Source organism: Ailuropoda melanoleuca, chromosome 10 (assembly GCF_002007445.2).
Source record: "Ailuropoda melanoleuca isolate Jingjing chromosome 10, ASM200744v2, whole genome shotgun sequence".
NCBI classification, from domain to species: Eukaryota; Metazoa; Chordata; class Mammalia; order Carnivora; family Ursidae; genus Ailuropoda; species Ailuropoda melanoleuca.
The window spans coordinates 64,948,693-64,965,111 of record NC_048227.1 but is presented as its reverse complement, the minus strand read 5'-3'; the positions used below and the strand labels follow the sequence as shown (position 1 = coordinate 64,965,111).

The 16,419-nt window shown below is 39.0% G+C and overlaps 2 protein-coding genes across 10 annotated transcripts in view; one reads left to right on the top strand and one right to left on the bottom strand.

Moving 5' to 3' along the window:
• The first annotated feature begins 26 nt into the window (after positions 1–26).
• The window catches only part of TSPYL4 (TSPY like 4), a 37,045-nt gene continuing 20,652 nt past the window's right edge, over positions 27–16,419 (top strand). For 4 of the 8 annotated variants that reach the window (XM_019804719.2, XM_034669022.1, XM_034669024.1 and 1 more), the window contains exons 1-4: positions 27–2,097; positions 6,066–6,142; positions 7,180–7,350; positions 12,227–12,274. In XM_019804719.2, the coding sequence (XP_019660278.1) occupies positions 147–1,394 (1,248 nt within the window). In that variant the 5' untranslated portion in view covers positions 27–146 and the 3' untranslated portion in view covers positions 1,395–2,097; positions 6,066–6,142; positions 7,180–7,350; positions 12,227–12,274. Of the gene's footprint in view, positions 2,098–6,065; positions 6,874–7,179; positions 7,351–12,226; positions 12,275–16,419 lie in introns of all 8 variants that reach the window. The other 4 variants (XM_034669027.1, XM_034669026.1, XM_034669023.1 and 1 more) reach the window with 4 other exon arrangements.
• The window catches only part of NT5DC1 (5'-nucleotidase domain containing 1), a 145,171-nt gene continuing 137,075 nt past the window's right edge, over positions 8,324–16,419 (bottom strand). For both annotated transcript variants that reach the window (XM_034669019.1, XM_034669020.1), the window contains exon 12: positions 8,324–10,405. In XM_034669019.1, the coding sequence (XP_034524910.1) occupies positions 10,290–10,405 (116 nt within the window). In that variant the 3' untranslated portion in view covers positions 8,324–10,289. The remainder of the gene's footprint in view (positions 10,406–16,419) is intronic.

Below are 16,419 nucleotides of genomic sequence, written 5' to 3'. Positions count from 1 at the left end.
CGATGTGACGACGCCGCTGCCGTGATGTCACCGGTTGCCATAGCAGCATCCCCCCAAGAGAGGAAAAGAGGGGCGGATTGGGGCGGAGCGCGGCTTCTGCGGAGGACGAGGGACGCTCTCCTCCTGCAGGTCTGCCTTCTACCAAAATGAGCAGCCTGGATGAGGGCAGCGGTCTTCCTGTCGCTAAAGACTGCGGCTTAGCTACTGCCGACCATGCCCCGGGACATCCGGACCTAAGCCAGTGCCAGGGCGAGGAAACCGAGGCGACGCCGGTGATGGCGGACACAGGTGAGGGCAGCTTGGAGGCCGCCGCGGAGGGAGGCGCACCCCAGAACCCCGCTAGTTGTGCCCCGGTGCTCCGTGTTCGAGTTTTTGGGAGTCGCGGCCGAGTACCGACTAGATCGGGCCAGAAAGAGGTTCTGCTTCCCATGGAAGGCTTGGCAGCAGCCCGTGCCTCAGCCTCCGCCGCGGTGGCGACGGACAATAGCCAGGAAAATGGCTGTCAGCGTAGAGAGCCGCAAGGCCCTGCTGGGGAGAAAGCTCTAGAAGCCTGTGGCGCAGGGGGGTTGGGGTCTCAGATGATGCCTGGGGCGAAGGCGAAGGAAATGACGACAAAAAAGTGCGCCGTTTCAGCGGCTGCGGAAAAGGAGGGAGGAGCAGAGGAGGTGGTGGAAGAAAAGGTGATGCAGAAGGATAAAAAGGTGGTAGGAGGAGTGAAAGAGGAGACACGGGGCAAGGCCCCGAAGATCAATAACTGCATGGATTCGCTGGAGGCCATCGATCAGGAGCTGTCAAATGTAAATGCCCAAGCTGACAGGGCTTTCCTTCAGCTGGAGCGCAAGTTTGGCCGCATGCGAAGGCTTCATATGCAGCGCAGAAGTTTCATTATCCAAAATATCCCAGGTTTCTGGGTCACTGCCTTTCGAAACCACCCCCAGCTGTCACCTATGATCAGTGGCCAAGATGAAGACATGATGAGGTACATGATCAATTTGGAGGTGGAGGAGCTCAAACACCCCAGAGCAGGCTGCAAATTTAAGTTCATCTTTCAGAGCAACCCCTACTTCCGAAATGAGGGGCTCGTCAAAGAATATGAGCGCAGATCCTCTGGCAGGGTGGTGTCTCTTTCCACTCCAATCCGCTGGCACAGGGGCCAAGACCCCCAGTCCCATATCCACAGGAACCGGGAAGGAAACACCATCCCCAGTTTCTTTAACTGGTTCTCAGACCACAGCCTCCTAGAATTCGACAGGATTGCTGAGATTATCAAAGCAGAACTGTGGCCCAATCCCCTACAATACTACCTGATGGGTGAAGGGCCTCGCAGGGGAATTCGAGACCCAGCAAGGCAGCCAGTGGAGAGCCCCAGGTCCTTCAGGTTCCAGTCTGGCTAACTGATGACCTTGTGAGAAGCTCATGCACAAGTCTCCTCACCACCTCCCCTTGAAACTATGCTTAGCCAACAGCATGCAATCTTCTCTCTGCTTTCTCTTCACACTGGAGTATTTTATTCTTTGGTTCTTCTAAATCTTCAACTATCAGTTGCAAGGTTGACTCTTACATGCTTGTGTTCTTCCTCTGGACTTTCATGTTCTTCTGTATCCTGTTACATGTTCCAGGTGCATGGCCTTGCACTGCTTCTATGCCAAGCACATGATGCCGTAGATAGATAAGCACTGCCTTCCTTTGCATGCCTTGGGCCCTGTCTATGACCATGGCCTTCTCCCAGTTTTTTAATTGTTTACCACAAAGAAGCTTGAAATACCTTTGCAAATAACTAGCTGGGCTTCATACTTTATGCCGACTGTCCTCCTGATACTCATGTACTGTATGTCAAGTTCTTTGAATTTCACCACTGCAAGATGAAGCCGATCTAGATGATGCCAGCCATCAACCCAAACCGGACACTCTGGCTACCACTGACTGCTTCCCAGCTGCCTCCGTGGCCTGTGCCATCCACCCACCTGGTTATCTGGCAGAATAAGTTGGCTGGTGGGTGGCTACTAGACATGAATGAGGTAACAGAGGAGAGGTGTTCAGTGTTACTGCATTAGTCTTCTTTTGCCTTTGGGCACTCTGCTGTGTGAACAGGTACTGGTGAGTATGATGGCCTGTGCTATGGCCCACCCAAACCTGCTCTCAGCCTTCTGGATGTGCTTTGCATAGGCATCACTGCCTGCTTCCTCAGCAGCTGTCTGTGGACTTAAGCTCCCAGGCAGCACATGGGAACTCCCTCTCAACCTCCCTACCCTATCAGATGGTTACCTATAAACCCAACTGGCTGTTGGGCAGGTTGGGCAGTCATATGTGATAGTGCCCAAAGCAAGGCTGGTAATGGTTCATTTTCAGCAGTTAGGCTTTCTGAGCCATAGCCAACAAACCACCCTTAATCTGGGCAGCGTTGTTAGGCATCCCCCCTCCTAACTCTTGCACTCATTCTCAGAATGATAGGAAAAAGTTGCCAGGGTGGGGGTACTGAGGGAGAGGTGCTTCTGGTCTGTGGGGCCTGTTCTGTATATCTTTCTCTCTCTCTCCCCTCCCCCTACCACCTTGTTCTCTCCTCCACTTCTCTCTCCCTCCCTCTCCTGAAACAGTTACAACTCAGAAACAGAAAACCAAACTGACAAAGCAGGCTTTTTGTTTAATTTGCTCTCACCTTGATTGTGTCCAGAGAGAGAAAGGTACTGTACAATAGACTGCAGATCTCTTACTGTGCTCTTCTGCCCTCATGCCTCCCCACCTATTTCCTTTTTAGTAGGGTCTGAAAGTTTCCAAGGGAGACCTGTAGGTTTAGTTATGAGCAGTGCTCTTTTGGGCCAACTTTGGCAGCCCCACCCTTTTCCCCTGTCCATTTACCAAAACCTGTGTGTTTCTTGTTAAGTTTGAGAAGCAGAGGTGAAAGACAGGGGGCCGCACAGTGATGGATTTAAGGCAGACCCAGAGCAGGTTGTGGTCTAAAGCAACCAAAACTTAGCCTCACTCAACTTTTTTAAACATGGAAATTTGGGGGTGTGTGTGTGGCCTTGGATCACTTAGAAATAACCCCAGGGCAGCATTTTGAGGGTCACCTCTGTCCTCTCTTTTGTTACTGCTTTGATGTCCCAGGGGCCTCCATCCTATTGCCTGGCCTTCCTGGCTCTCATCCCTCATATTTCCTTCCCTGCTTCTGTGCCAAAAAATGAGGGAGCAGGCTGCAGTCTACATTGTGGGAGATGCCAAGCTTCCCTCCTGGGGGGGTATGGGGATATGTGCTATCTGTCTGCATTTCCAGGACAGGTTCCAGTAGGTGGGAGAGCTGTGCTGTCAGGGCTGTCTTACCTGGGTGGAAATAGTGATAGTAATGACTATCTGCCTTTCTTTTTCTTGAAGGCCTTGCCCTATGCTCTGAGTGTGTTTGGGAGGTCTGGGCACGGCAAGTGGGGAGGGTGCTCTAGACCGAGGAACCTGAAAGCCCAGAAAGAGAAATGAACCTGCTGTGTGGTAGTCTTAGAAAGGCACAGGAAAGAGTGGGACCCCGCAGGGTTGGGGATGGTGGGGAGGGGTCCCTGAAGCTTTTCCCAGGAGAGGTGGGAAAATCAGAGTGGTTGATGTTTAAAGAGGATGCTTGGAGTAGTTTTCCCTAATTCTCTTGAATTCACCGGTAGATTTTTGTACACAAAAATGCAAGTCTGTATGTTTTCTCTCTATTATTATAGGAGTGATTTTTTCTTTGTGGAAGATTAATGGTATATGCTCCTTATTTCACTGTATTTCAGTTAAATCCTATTAATTCCTTTCTCTATTTTTGCTTGCTGGCAAAATTGACATTTACAGGCCTGCTTTTTGCTTGTAATTGAGAATGTGTGCAAAAATATCAAACTTGTTTCTGTGCACTATGAAACCTGTGAATATTCATTAATATATCAGCTTGTTCTGGTCTGTCTTCATATATAGTTCTATTCTTAGAAATATAATTTTGAGTGTGATTCTTGAAATTTTGCAAATTGTTGCTGTGTCTTGTGAAAGTAATCTCAAAAAGAAAAACATAACTCTATTGTCTTGATATTTCTTGCCCTAATAGTAATGTTGTACTTGACATTTTATGTTCCTAACCAGTGTAAGTACTTACAGAATTGCTCTGTCAAACTAAACAAGGATCGTTCAGTACTTTAGTCTTCTTCTGTGTGCTCAAAGGAAAAATAAAGTCTGTCACTCTGCTGTATTTCTTGTTTTCACCAAAATATAAAAATAAAGTTCTGTGTTGTGTGGGCTAATAGAAGGTTGGGAAATCATTAAAGTTATCAAATTGTCAGAGTAAGCATTGTCCTGAAGCTCCAAAAAAAAAAAAAAAAAAAAGCCACTGAATTTCTAAGACCTTTTTTTCTTGGAGAATGGTAACTAAGAAGCCTAACCAAGTCCATGCTTATGAACATAATTTTTCCTATTCAACCAGTGCAGTTCTTGAAGGTAACTGAAGCACCATTTCTTGATTTTAGTTATTTGCTTAAAATACTGCTTTCAGTGGAAAACATTTTTGGCTTTTTAAGTTTTTATTTTAATTCCAGTTAATTAACATACAGTATTATATTAGTTTCAGGTCTACAATATAGTGATTCAACAGTTTCATACGTCAGCCGGTACTCATCTTAGCAAGCGCACTCCTTAATCCCTTTCACCCGTTTAACCCATCCCCTTACCCCCTCCCCTCTGGCAGCCATCAGTTTCTTCTCTATAATTGAGTCTTTTTCTTGATTTCTCTCCCCCCCCTTTCCTTGTTTGTTTTGTTTCTTAAATTCCACATGAGTGAAATCATAATGGTATTTGTCTTTCTCTGACTTACGTCGCTTAGTGGGAAACTATTCTTAATGCACCATTCTTGTTTACTACATTCAGGTTAACTGATCTTATTCTTTTCTCAGTGAGCTTAAGATACACTTTTGGAAGAAATCATTGTGTAATCTGTATGTGCTTAATTTCTTTTCCTACAACAGTATGGTGCTTTAAAAAAAATAACAAAAAAAATTGTGACTGACATAAAGTGTCTAGAAACAAATGATCTCAGACATCTCAGTCCAGTTATCAGTAATGTTTTGCTCTTCGGCAGCTGTCACGTGAAGGTTTGGGAGCTAAATACTTCTGCATTCTCTGGAGTTGACAGGGCTATGGATATGGCAAGACCTGTGAAAATGAATGGTATTTTTAGCCATCTAAACAAAAATTTTACATAAATGGCTCCAAATTATTATTAAACAGACCTGCTGACTCTTGATGCAGTTCATACTTGCAGGTTTTACTTGCTTAAGTATAATTTTTTCTAGGCCTGAAGAACTTTAAGTTTTAGAGAGCTAGGTTTTCTTTGTAAACTCTATACCCAACTTAATCCTAAATTTTCCATATAGTATTCATTTTACCTTTGCAATTCAGTGATTTTTTTCTGCCTTGTCAAACACCTGCTTCAAGCATTCTCTCTCTTATCCTTTTCTGGACATGGTCAGAAAAATGTCATTTTTGTTGCCCTTGGTTTATTACCAGTTTTAACCAATAGTATTTTTCTAGTAGGTTGGTGCCACTCATTTGTTAGATGATCATGGTTTCTGTTCTGTTTAATAAAATTAGACTCAATTAGACATTATGTAAGTTTCACTTACCAATTAGTTTACTCCTATATCCCTGCTCCATTTCTTTTCATTGCCTTTTTGTTTTTTTCCTCAATTCTAGACCCAAATTTTTCCTTGTGCAGAGCGCCAAATTACTTAGGAGGTTCTCTCATCCTCTGTTCACCAAAGAGGTATCATTTGGTCTGCTAAGGCCATATTGCCCTGTTAGTAGGGTCATTCTTCATAATTTCCCTGGTCCCCACATAACAGAATCTCCTTGGGCTTTCTTTTCCGTTTCTGGGTATTCAGTTTAGACCAGACAATGACAAAAGCCTTCTCTAACCTTCCTTACTCGGGTCCCTTCTCCCCACTACTGTTGCTGCTACTGCTTCTCCTTTATCTCTAGTTGACTTAAGTTTCTGTAATCAGTGTTTATCATAAAAACAAACAAAAATTACCTGTATTCTTATTGAATCCCCTGCTCCACAGAGTCAGAGTTTGAGCTTTGGATATCTGATTTGCATCAGAGATACCGTCTCTGGTTTGACAATCTCAAGAAATCTGAGGTATGTCCGGCACTTCCATTTGTGTTCCCATGTTACTTTTGTAATCCTGACACGGGTCTTACTATCTCCTCCATTTAAATAGTTAAGAAAACAGGCTCAGAAAGCTGAAGTAAATATGCCTAAGAAGCAAGTCACAGAGACATGTATTTTTTAATTTCAAGCCTAGGGTATCTTCCACTATTATGAACATCTGTACTAAATTTGGCATAAAACAAAAAGATTTTATTTATTTATGTATGTATGTATGTATGTATGTATGTGAATAATCAGGACTCAGTTGAAGGTTATTCTTCATTCATTCATGATTAGTCTTTGAAAGGGGTACTTTTTATCACTTACTACAGGGTTCCATACAGTCACAGATTAAAACACTATTGGAATTTACAAATGCCATCTTGATAATTGCTTCAAAAATGAATGAAATTAGCAGTTTGTTGCCTTCATCAAAGGGAGTAAATGTACCAAAAGGACTTTAAATATTATATTTATGAAATTTAGTTGCTAAGAATTGTAAAGAAATGTTGACATTTGTATTAAATTTAGAGAATTTGAGTATTTTTTAATTGATTCAACATGGTGATGCTTTTAATAGGCACTTAGTAATTTATTTCTTCTCTACTTTAGTTTTTTAAAGTTTTTTTTTTTTTAAAGTACAGTCTACCCTCCAATGTGAGGCTAAACTCATACCCAAGATCAAGAGTCTCGTGTTCTACCGACTGTGAGCCAACCAGGTGCCCCATTCTTCTCTTTATTAAATTTTGTTAAACTTTATTGAGCTTGAATCTTTACCAAGAAAGTGCCAAGGCCAAAGCACCAATAAAGTAAAATAGAATGGTTTTTTTTTGTTGTTGTTGTTGTTGTTTTAGGACTCCTAAGAACAGCTGCATGGTATAAAAACCTGTCAAGCAGTTTATGTGGTACTGTAGTTGTCATTCTAATTAATGACCCAACTTCTTTCAGTAGGCCCAGAGAGCCCATCTCCCATTAAGTTTACTTGGATCGGTTTTCATTATTCCTTTTCATTTTGGTTTCCTCAGCACCAAAGGGGAAATTTGCTAACTATGCAAGGTGAACATTTGAACCTGAATATGAAGAAAGAGTAGACCTGCTTACTGATGACTTTAGTGTATGTGGCTTCCAACAAGAATAGACTTCATTATACATTTTAGGACTCCCATGGTTCTTGGTTCTCTGTTTTACTCTTCCAGGTAAGTTCTGTGTTATAGATCTTTGCTTTAATATTTTTTACTAAATTGTTACTTTAGGACGAAGCCTGTGTCTTTATTTCTAATCCCTCACATGTCCTAGCGTGGTGTGAGTGTTAAATTGAAGTGTGGTTTTAGACTGAGAATTTGCCCCAATCTTTTCCAGTGTTGGAAGACTTTCATGTGTCAGGTCAAATAAGGGCATGAGTTTTGGGGTAAAACTTGGGCTCATGTATAGACTGTTCCTTAGTAACAGTACAATTTTGAGCAAGTACGTTATTTAACCTCCATGAATTTCAGTGTCCTTATCTGTAAAATTTTAATAATATACACACCTCATAGGGATGCGGTAGGGGATAAATAAGGAAGACAGACACTTAATGACTGTGCCACCCAGGCGCCCCTATATGCTATATTTTTATAATAAAGTAAGCTAGAAAAAAGAAAATATTAAAATCATAAGGAAAATACATTTACAGTACTATATCCAGAAACATTTGCATATAAGTGGACCTGTGCAGCTCAGACCCATGAATTTCAAGAGTCAACTTTAGTTGATTTTAGATTGCAATACACGGTTTAACTGAAATGTCTACTACCTTAATATTCCAAAACCAAATTCTGACAAACTGTTACCACTGTGACATTCAGATCTTTCCTCTGCTGATGAGATCAACAATGGCCAGCAAAGGAAATCTAAAATCCCTTGCATTTATTTGTAGTTATCTTTCAGATGATGAACGTTTGCCTGTATGCTAATATTAAACTTAAGTCCTCGGTCCATTTACACAATTTTCCTGCCTTCTTGCTTCATTTAACTTTATTAATGAATATATAGCTTTTCTTCTCTAATGTCTTAAATTTTTATAGTGCCATTTTAAAAATTATTTTTACTTTTCTTATCTAGTTAGAAACGCTGGCACTTTTTAGAAACAATGAAATAAAAAAATTTAAAAGTCTAATTGTAGTCCGACAGAAAAACAACATTCATTAGAAGAACTGACTCTGCTAGAAAGGTATTAGGAAACTTGGAAATAAACTCTAACCTTGTCTTTTGACAAGATGGAAAAAACTGAGGTCAGATTAGGTAGGTGGCAACTTGTTCAGATCCCATAGGTAAGTACAGGTAAAAGTAGGATGGGAACTTCTGACTTGAGTCCATTTTTTTTTCACTCCTTAGTGACCAAAAAAGTACAATTAACATGTTTTGGGGTTGGTTATTGTTAATAACAATAGCAGTTTATAAGCATTTAAAGATACATTATTCTTACCCATTGACAAAATAAATCCACATAAGGAAAAATAGCTTTATTTTTAAAGAAATTAAATATCTATTTGTATACATGAGACAGCATCTTTCATTTAGCCCTAAGCTGATTGTGTGTTCGTTATCATATTCCAATAAGATTTTGGAAATCAATTTCAAATACATTACCATATACTTATTAGTAGATATCAAACAAAGCTACTGACATTGAGGAAAAAATTTCAGTAACTGTTTACCCACCCTGAGATATTCATTCCCACAGGACATTTGGGATTATTTGAGCATTTAAAAATTTAATGAAATATTTATCTTTTCATTGCATGCATCAATATGTTAAGTTCTCTGCTACAGTCCAGTTAAAATAATGATAATGACCATTGCGTTTTCTGACAGAATGAAATTATAACAAAGAGTAGCCAGGAATTTACTGTAAACATCTGGCTCCAGACATGTTGCCACAAGTAGCTACAACTAGAGGACCATACAAAGCACATGAAGCACAATAATCCCAGATTGTAATATAGCTATAAACCTCTTAAAGCATTTTCTCAACCTTTTTTCCATTACTATCCGCCCCCCCGAGAAAAATTAAATTCAACCAAATTAAATTTAATTAATAAATTTAACTTTAAATTCGATTTCTCCCTAATGAGAAATTAATACTAAAGAATAACATTTACTGGGTAGAGTTGAGCTTTGGAGGGGCACAATTCATTGCATTATCTAATATTTTTTTCACCCCAAGAACCAATTTTTGTCCCATTGAGAATGTATGCCTTTAAGTGAATGAAAATTAATTATATACCCTTTAACATTATTAGGGAGGAAAAAAAACCCTTATAAGTAACATTAGAGGTTGAAATAGTTGGCTTTTTATCTCATTTCTGTCCCAGTTGGCTGTATGGTCTCACAAGAAATCCTCTTTAGCTCCTTGTTTTGGAAAACATAAGAATAGCATAAAATCTGATAGCTTGGATAGTCTATTCTCACTAAACTCAAGTGTTTTTGGTTGTAATTGGAAGGGACAGGTATAGATCAGTTATTCTCAATTCTGGCTGCATTTTTCTTGGGGCAGGTAAAAGATGTCAGTGCTCATCTATATTTCCAGACCAATTAAACCAACCTCTGGAGGTTATGGTCTAGCTAGTGATTCCTGAACTTTAGTAGATGAATCCACTATTATCAAAACACAGGTTGCTGGGTTGCATCCCCAGAGTTTCTGATTCTCCAGGCCTTGAGTGGGGCCTGCAAATCTGTATTTCTATCAGATTCTCAGGTGATGCTCTGCTAGTGGTTTGGGGACTACACGTTGAGAACCACTGGTCTAGGCATGTGTAAATTGTGTGTGTGTGTGTGTGTATGAATATGTGTATATTATTACACAGGTGAATCCTAATCCCCAGGTGAATCCTATTCTCAGAACTATTGGTGTAGAAAATACTAAGGTTCTTTTAAGTTCTAAGATACTGGGATTTTAATATAATGAGAGTTGCTGGGCATCAAGATGGTCTATACCGAAAGGAGACCTATGGAAAAAACGTATCGATTTCTTGGTCAGTTATCATTAAGAATTTGTTCCTATAAAGCATTGTACAGTATTTTTTTGAAAAGTAACATTTTTACAGTACATTTGCTGCATATGTGGTTCTTCACTTCATTTTTCAGTAAAGACAGTTTATTTGGTTGTCAGTGTCTCATTATTTGATAAGATCAATGGAGGGTTTGGATAGTAGCCAGCTGTTTTTGAATTGCTTGAAGAGAACCTCAAAAATTTGTAGTCCAGAGGTAATTCTGGGGAAAAAAAACAATTTAATTATTCTGCAGATCTCGAAAGCCATTCATAAATATAAATAAATCAAAATTTGAGTCATTGTTAATAAAACGTATTTTTTAGGGTTTTGTGATTTTAATAATTCTTTTGTCACCTGGATAGTTTGCACATAACATGAGGAATATAGATGTTTTTCTCTTTAAAATTTACAATAATATTTAAGTCAAGATACATTTAAGAGTTTTATAAATCATCTTCAGAGATCTAACTATTGAGTTTAATTTTAAACTGTACAAAAGTTAACACATAAGATAGGCATGCTCATCTAATTTTTCTTTTTTTAATTTAAAAGTCTCTCAGGCTCTACTCAGAGCATTATGTAACTGGTAAATGAGAACTAATTATCTTCTTGGCTCTTAGTAATAAGAGTGTTACTAAGAATAATTTTTGAATGCTTAAATAAGGATTTTAATATACACAATGTGCCCACTTTCTCCAAATGATAATCATCTCTCTCTCGCTCTCTCTCACACACGCACTCACACGTGCACGCACAGCCACAAGGGAAACTGGGAGAGAGAACACAAAATGCATACTTTATTGATGGTGAGACATTGTGACATCTTTATAAGTTTCTCAAAAGCTAGCCTTCAGATATCTTCTTCCCAAATTTCTTCCAAGGAAACATTACCAGAAATATTACAAGTGAAATGTTATAATATATGACATGTTAAGATACTAACGGCACTTGCAGATACTGGGCAATCACCCTGATTTCAAAAACTTTACAAGTATAACATCATTTGGAAGTACTGAGTACTTCGAAAATGACACTAGCATAAGAATTATACTTTATATTAAATGCCAGTGAGAATCATCAAGCCCAAGTAATTAATCCTTATGAGGAAAAAAACTAGTGTTAGAGATTGGAAAGCAGGAACACTGCCTTTCTGATGCCTGAGAAACCTAAGATACTGTAAACAGAAAAACTTTCAATATTAGTGAATTTCATCGGTCTTGACTGCTCAGTTAGCTGTGGTATATTTTGAGCCACACATTAAAAAGGCATTGGAGGGGTGCCTGAGATCGAGCCCCATGTCTGCTCCCCACTCAGCAAGGAGTCTGCTTCTCCCTCTCCCTCTCCCCTTCCCCCTGCTTGTGCTTTCTCTTTCAAATAAATAAATAAAATCTTAAAAAAAAAAAAGGCTTTGGGGGCGCCTGGGTGGCATAGCGGTTAAGCGTCTGCCTTCGGCTCAGGGCGTGATCCCAGCATTATGGGATCGAGCCCCACATCAGGCTCCTCTGCTAATGAGCCTGCTGCTTCCTCTCCCACTCCCCCTGCTTGTTCCCTCTCTCGCTGGCTGTCTCTATCTCTGTCAAATAAATAAATAAAAATCTTTAAAAAAAAAAAAAGGCTTTGGAAAGTAATTTGCTAACACTGAGTTTCTAAAATCATATATCTGAGGACTTGGATTTCTGATAAGCCATGAAAATGATACAGGCTAAGAGTTCAACCAGTCATCTTTTTCTGTCTTTCCTATACATTTGCTGAAGTAAATGTTTAGGTCTCTGTGTAGCTATTATTATAAAATTAAAAATGGTTACATTATCATAATGCTTATAAACCAGTCATCATTGTAATGTATACAGCTAACAAGTGCAAACTTATAAAATCTATAAAAATGAGTCTTTGTATTTAAATGCCAATGAGATAACCAACTCTAACAAGATACCCATTAAGAAAGAAACATTTCATGAATACAAAAAGGTTTTAAGAGGCAAAGGGGGAGTATTTGTTTTTCACCTCCTATCTCATTTAAAGCAAACATTTTCTCTTCCAGGTAGCAGAAAAGATCTACTGTTAAGAAATTTGGGCATTTTATAACCAGGTGAGATCTGATGACTTTTCTGTTAAAACAAGGATCTCTAGACTGGGGATTCAACAAAAGGGAAAGAATGGCATCGTTGTTACAGAAAAGTCATTTCTGGTGCTCTTTGGAAGAAAAGAGAAATGCAGACAAAAACTTAATTCTTATTTACCACAACAATATCCTATTAAACTCTGTGTATTAAATACACTATCATGTCAACCATATTATCTAGCAGTTAAATGAAGTGAGCCAAAATGAATATTCCTGAACAGTAAGTTCAACATAAAATATAACAGAAACAGAACAACTCTTGGATCATTTTTTTTTTTAGAAGTATTAGCAGGTAACATGTATATACAGATTCTGTCTTCAATGTGTCTGAAGCTATGACCAACAGTATTTTTCTTTCAGCCATTTTTCTTAAGAAATAAGGTAAATTATACAGTAGTATCTGACTTTACTGAATATGTTACAGAAGTAATTTCAAGTTTTCTGTGAGATAGAACTTCTTTATGAGAATGTGAACATAGCAGAGTGCTAACTTAAGACTAACACTTTGCTTTTGGAGGAAGTATCCTGGACATCAAAATCAACAATTGACTTATCAACTCTCTCCTCCTTTCCCCACAAAAAATCGGTACATGTTTAGCTTTATTTGACCCCTGTTAAGTCCTTCTTAATATTTTCTCCTGAGAAAAGTTAGAAGACAAAAGACCAGTGCCAAGTTCTTTTCCAGGGGCTGTGGAAGAAAGCTTTTGGGAAATGAAAATTGGAACTGCACTAATGTTATTACTGTGTTCTTTGAGGAGACCCAGAAGATGGAGAGGGGGTTATTTTCTCATTTCTTCGGAGAAATATTTAAATCCTAGAATAATGAAGATTCACTTTACTTTGACTTTCTTACTATTTCATAACCCTATCCCATTGAACCAGTTTTATCCATGTACTATTATAATTCATTGGCTTCCATTATCACATTACTTTATTCTCTCACTATAAATTTGAGTCACTTTGAAATGAAGAGTGAAACAGAAAAATTGAAAATAATAGTTTAATTCTGGGTCAGTCCCTTCCTTCAAGTTACAAGTTCCATTTCTTTTACAGGAAAATTGTTTGTAAAAGGAGGTTATCTTTAATTTTATGTGTATAAGCATGGAACAAAATGAAAATTAAACTATTCTTTTGGAACTAATGCGAATGAGATATTATTTTAATGAGGATACACTGACATATTGGATTTGTACGCTGGCATAGAGAATGGACTTTTTAGTAGGTTATATGTATTTTAGGGTTGCAACTGTTGTCATACCATCATCATTGCCATCACCCTATCAGTAATTCAGATAAATATTTTGCTTTACTTTCTCTCACATCCATCCTGTGAGGGAGGAAATGCAGTTTGGTATTAGCCCCAATTAAATGAAAGAAGAATTTAAGGTTCAAAAAACTTAAGTAGACTTTTGCTTATAAACTGGAGCTAGGACAACTAGAAAAGCTACAAACATCAGAGTAAAGTCACTTGAGAGTCAACTAATACCTGAGGACCCAGATCCTGGAACAGCCTAACAAGCAGAGAGTGAGCTGACATTCTGCCACGGCTTTTTCCCGTGGGCACCTGAATTTGTCCTGGAGGCAGGGGCGGTTACTAGCAGCAGGAAAACTAATAGAGCTTTTGGCAGTCTTAAAGGGGTGCAGTCAAAAATTGAGGGGCTAGGAATCTGCTGTAAAGGAATGGGTGGAGAACTGGACTCTGCTGGTTTTCTCCTCAGGAGAAAATTGTTGCCAAATTCTGAGGGGAACTTCATTCAGGAAACTAAGCAAGCCAAAGCATATACCTCTGCAAAGCAGAGTGGATTTTTCAGCAGTTTCTTGGTTTTAAGAAAACAGAGGGATTAAATTCTGATCTTAATCAGGGGCCCTGTGAATACCTCAGACTTTCAAATTCTGAGAATTGAATTTACTATTATGAAGTAATTCTCTTTCATGTTAATAATGGATTTTTTCCTTAATGTCTCCTTTGTTTCACATTAATATGACTAACTCTTTTAAGTTATTGTTAACATGGTTAACACATTTCTTGCCATCTTTTGATATTCAAACTTTCTGTGTCCTTATATTTCAGAGATGTCTTTTCTAAACAGCCCATAGTTGGGTTTCGTTATTTCATTCAGGCCTTTAATCAGAGATTTTTGCCATCTATACTTAATATAATTACTCAGCTTTAAATCTCTCATCTTACTGAATATTCTCTATTTGTCTTTTTTTTTTTTTAAATGATTTTTTATTATATTATGTTAGTCACCATACAGTACATCCCCGGATTCCGATGTAAAGTTCGATGCTCCATTAGTTGCATATAACACCCAGTGTACCATGCAATAAGTGCCCTCCTTACTANTACCATGCAATAAGTGCCCTCCTTACTACCCATCACCGGTCTATCCCATTCCCCCACACCCCTCCCCTCTGAAGTCCTCAGTTTGTTTCTCATAGTCCAAAATCTCTCATGTTTCATTCCCCCTTCTAATTACCCCCCTTTCTTTATCCCTTTCTTCCCCTACCGATCATCCTAGTTCTTATGTTCCATAGATGAGAGAAATCATATGATAATTGTCTTTCTCTGCTTGACTTATTTCACTTAGCATTATCTCCTCCAGTGCCGTCCATGTTGCAGCAAATGTTGAGAATTCGTTCTTTCTGATAGCTGAGTAATATTCCATTGTATATATGGACCACAGCTTCTTAATCCAGTCATCTGTTGAAGGGCATCTCGGCTCCTTCCATGATTTGGCTATTGTGGACAATGCAGCTATGAACATTGGGGTGCATATGGCCCTTCTCTTTACTACGTCTGTATCTTTGGGGTAAACACCCAGTAGTGCAATGGCTGGGTCATAGGGTAGTTCAATTTTTAACTTTTTAAGGGACCTCCACACTGTTTTCCAGAGTGGCTGTACCAACTTGCATTCCCACCAACAATGTAGGAGGGATCCCCTTTCTCCACATCCTCTCCAACAATTGTTGTTTCTTGCCTTGTCTATCTTTGCCATTCTAACTGGCGTAAGGTGGTATCTCAGTGTGGTTTTGATTTGAATTTCCCTGATGGCTAATGATTTTGAACATTTTTTCATGTGTCTGTTAGCCATTTGTATGTCTTCATTGGAAAAGTGTCTGTTCATATCTTCTGCCCATTTTATGATTTGTTTATTTGTTTCTCGTGTATTGAGTTTGAGAAGTTCTTTGTAGATCTTGGATACCAGTCCTTTATCTGTGGTGTCCTTTGCAAATATATTCTCCCATTCCGTGGGCTGTCTCTTAGTTTTTTTGACTGTTTCCTTGGCTGTGCAGAAGCTCTTTATCCTGATAAAGTCCCATAAGTTCATTTTATCTTTTATTTCTCTTGCCTTTGGAGATGTGTCGTGAAAAAGGTTGCTCTGGCCGATGTCATAGAAGTTGTTGCCTATGTTCTCCTCTAGAATTTTGATGGATTCCTGTCTCACATTGAGGTCTTTCATCCATTTGGAGTTTATTTTTGTGTATGGTGTGAGAGAGTGGTCAAGTTTCATTCTTTTGCATGTAGCTGTCCAATTTTCCCAGCACCATTTATTGAAGAGACTGTCTTTTTTCCACCGGATGTTTTTTCCTGCTTTATCAAAGATTAGTTGCCCAAAGAGCCGAGGGTCCATTTCTGGGTTCTCTATTCTGTTCCATTGGTCGATGTGTCTGTTTTTGTGCCAGTACCATGCTGTCTTTGTGATCACAGCTTTGTAGTACAGCTCGAAATCCGGCATTGTGATGCCCCCAGCTTTGTTTTTCCTTTTCAACAGTTCCTTGGAGATTCGGGGCCTTTTCTGGTTCCATACAAATTTAAGGACTATTTGTTCCAGTTCTTTGAAAAATGTCCTCGGTATTTTGATCGGGATAGCATTGAAAGTGTAGATTGCTCTGGGTAGTATGGACATTTTAACTATGTTAATTCTTCCAATCCATGAGCATGGAATATTTTTCCATCTTTTTATGTCTTCCTCAATATCTTTCAAAAGTGATCTATAGTTTCTAGCATATAGGTCCTTTACGTCTCTGGTTAAGTTAATTCCAAGGTAACGCATGGTTTTTGGTGTTATTGTAAATGGGATGGATTCCCTAATTTCTCTTTCTTCAGT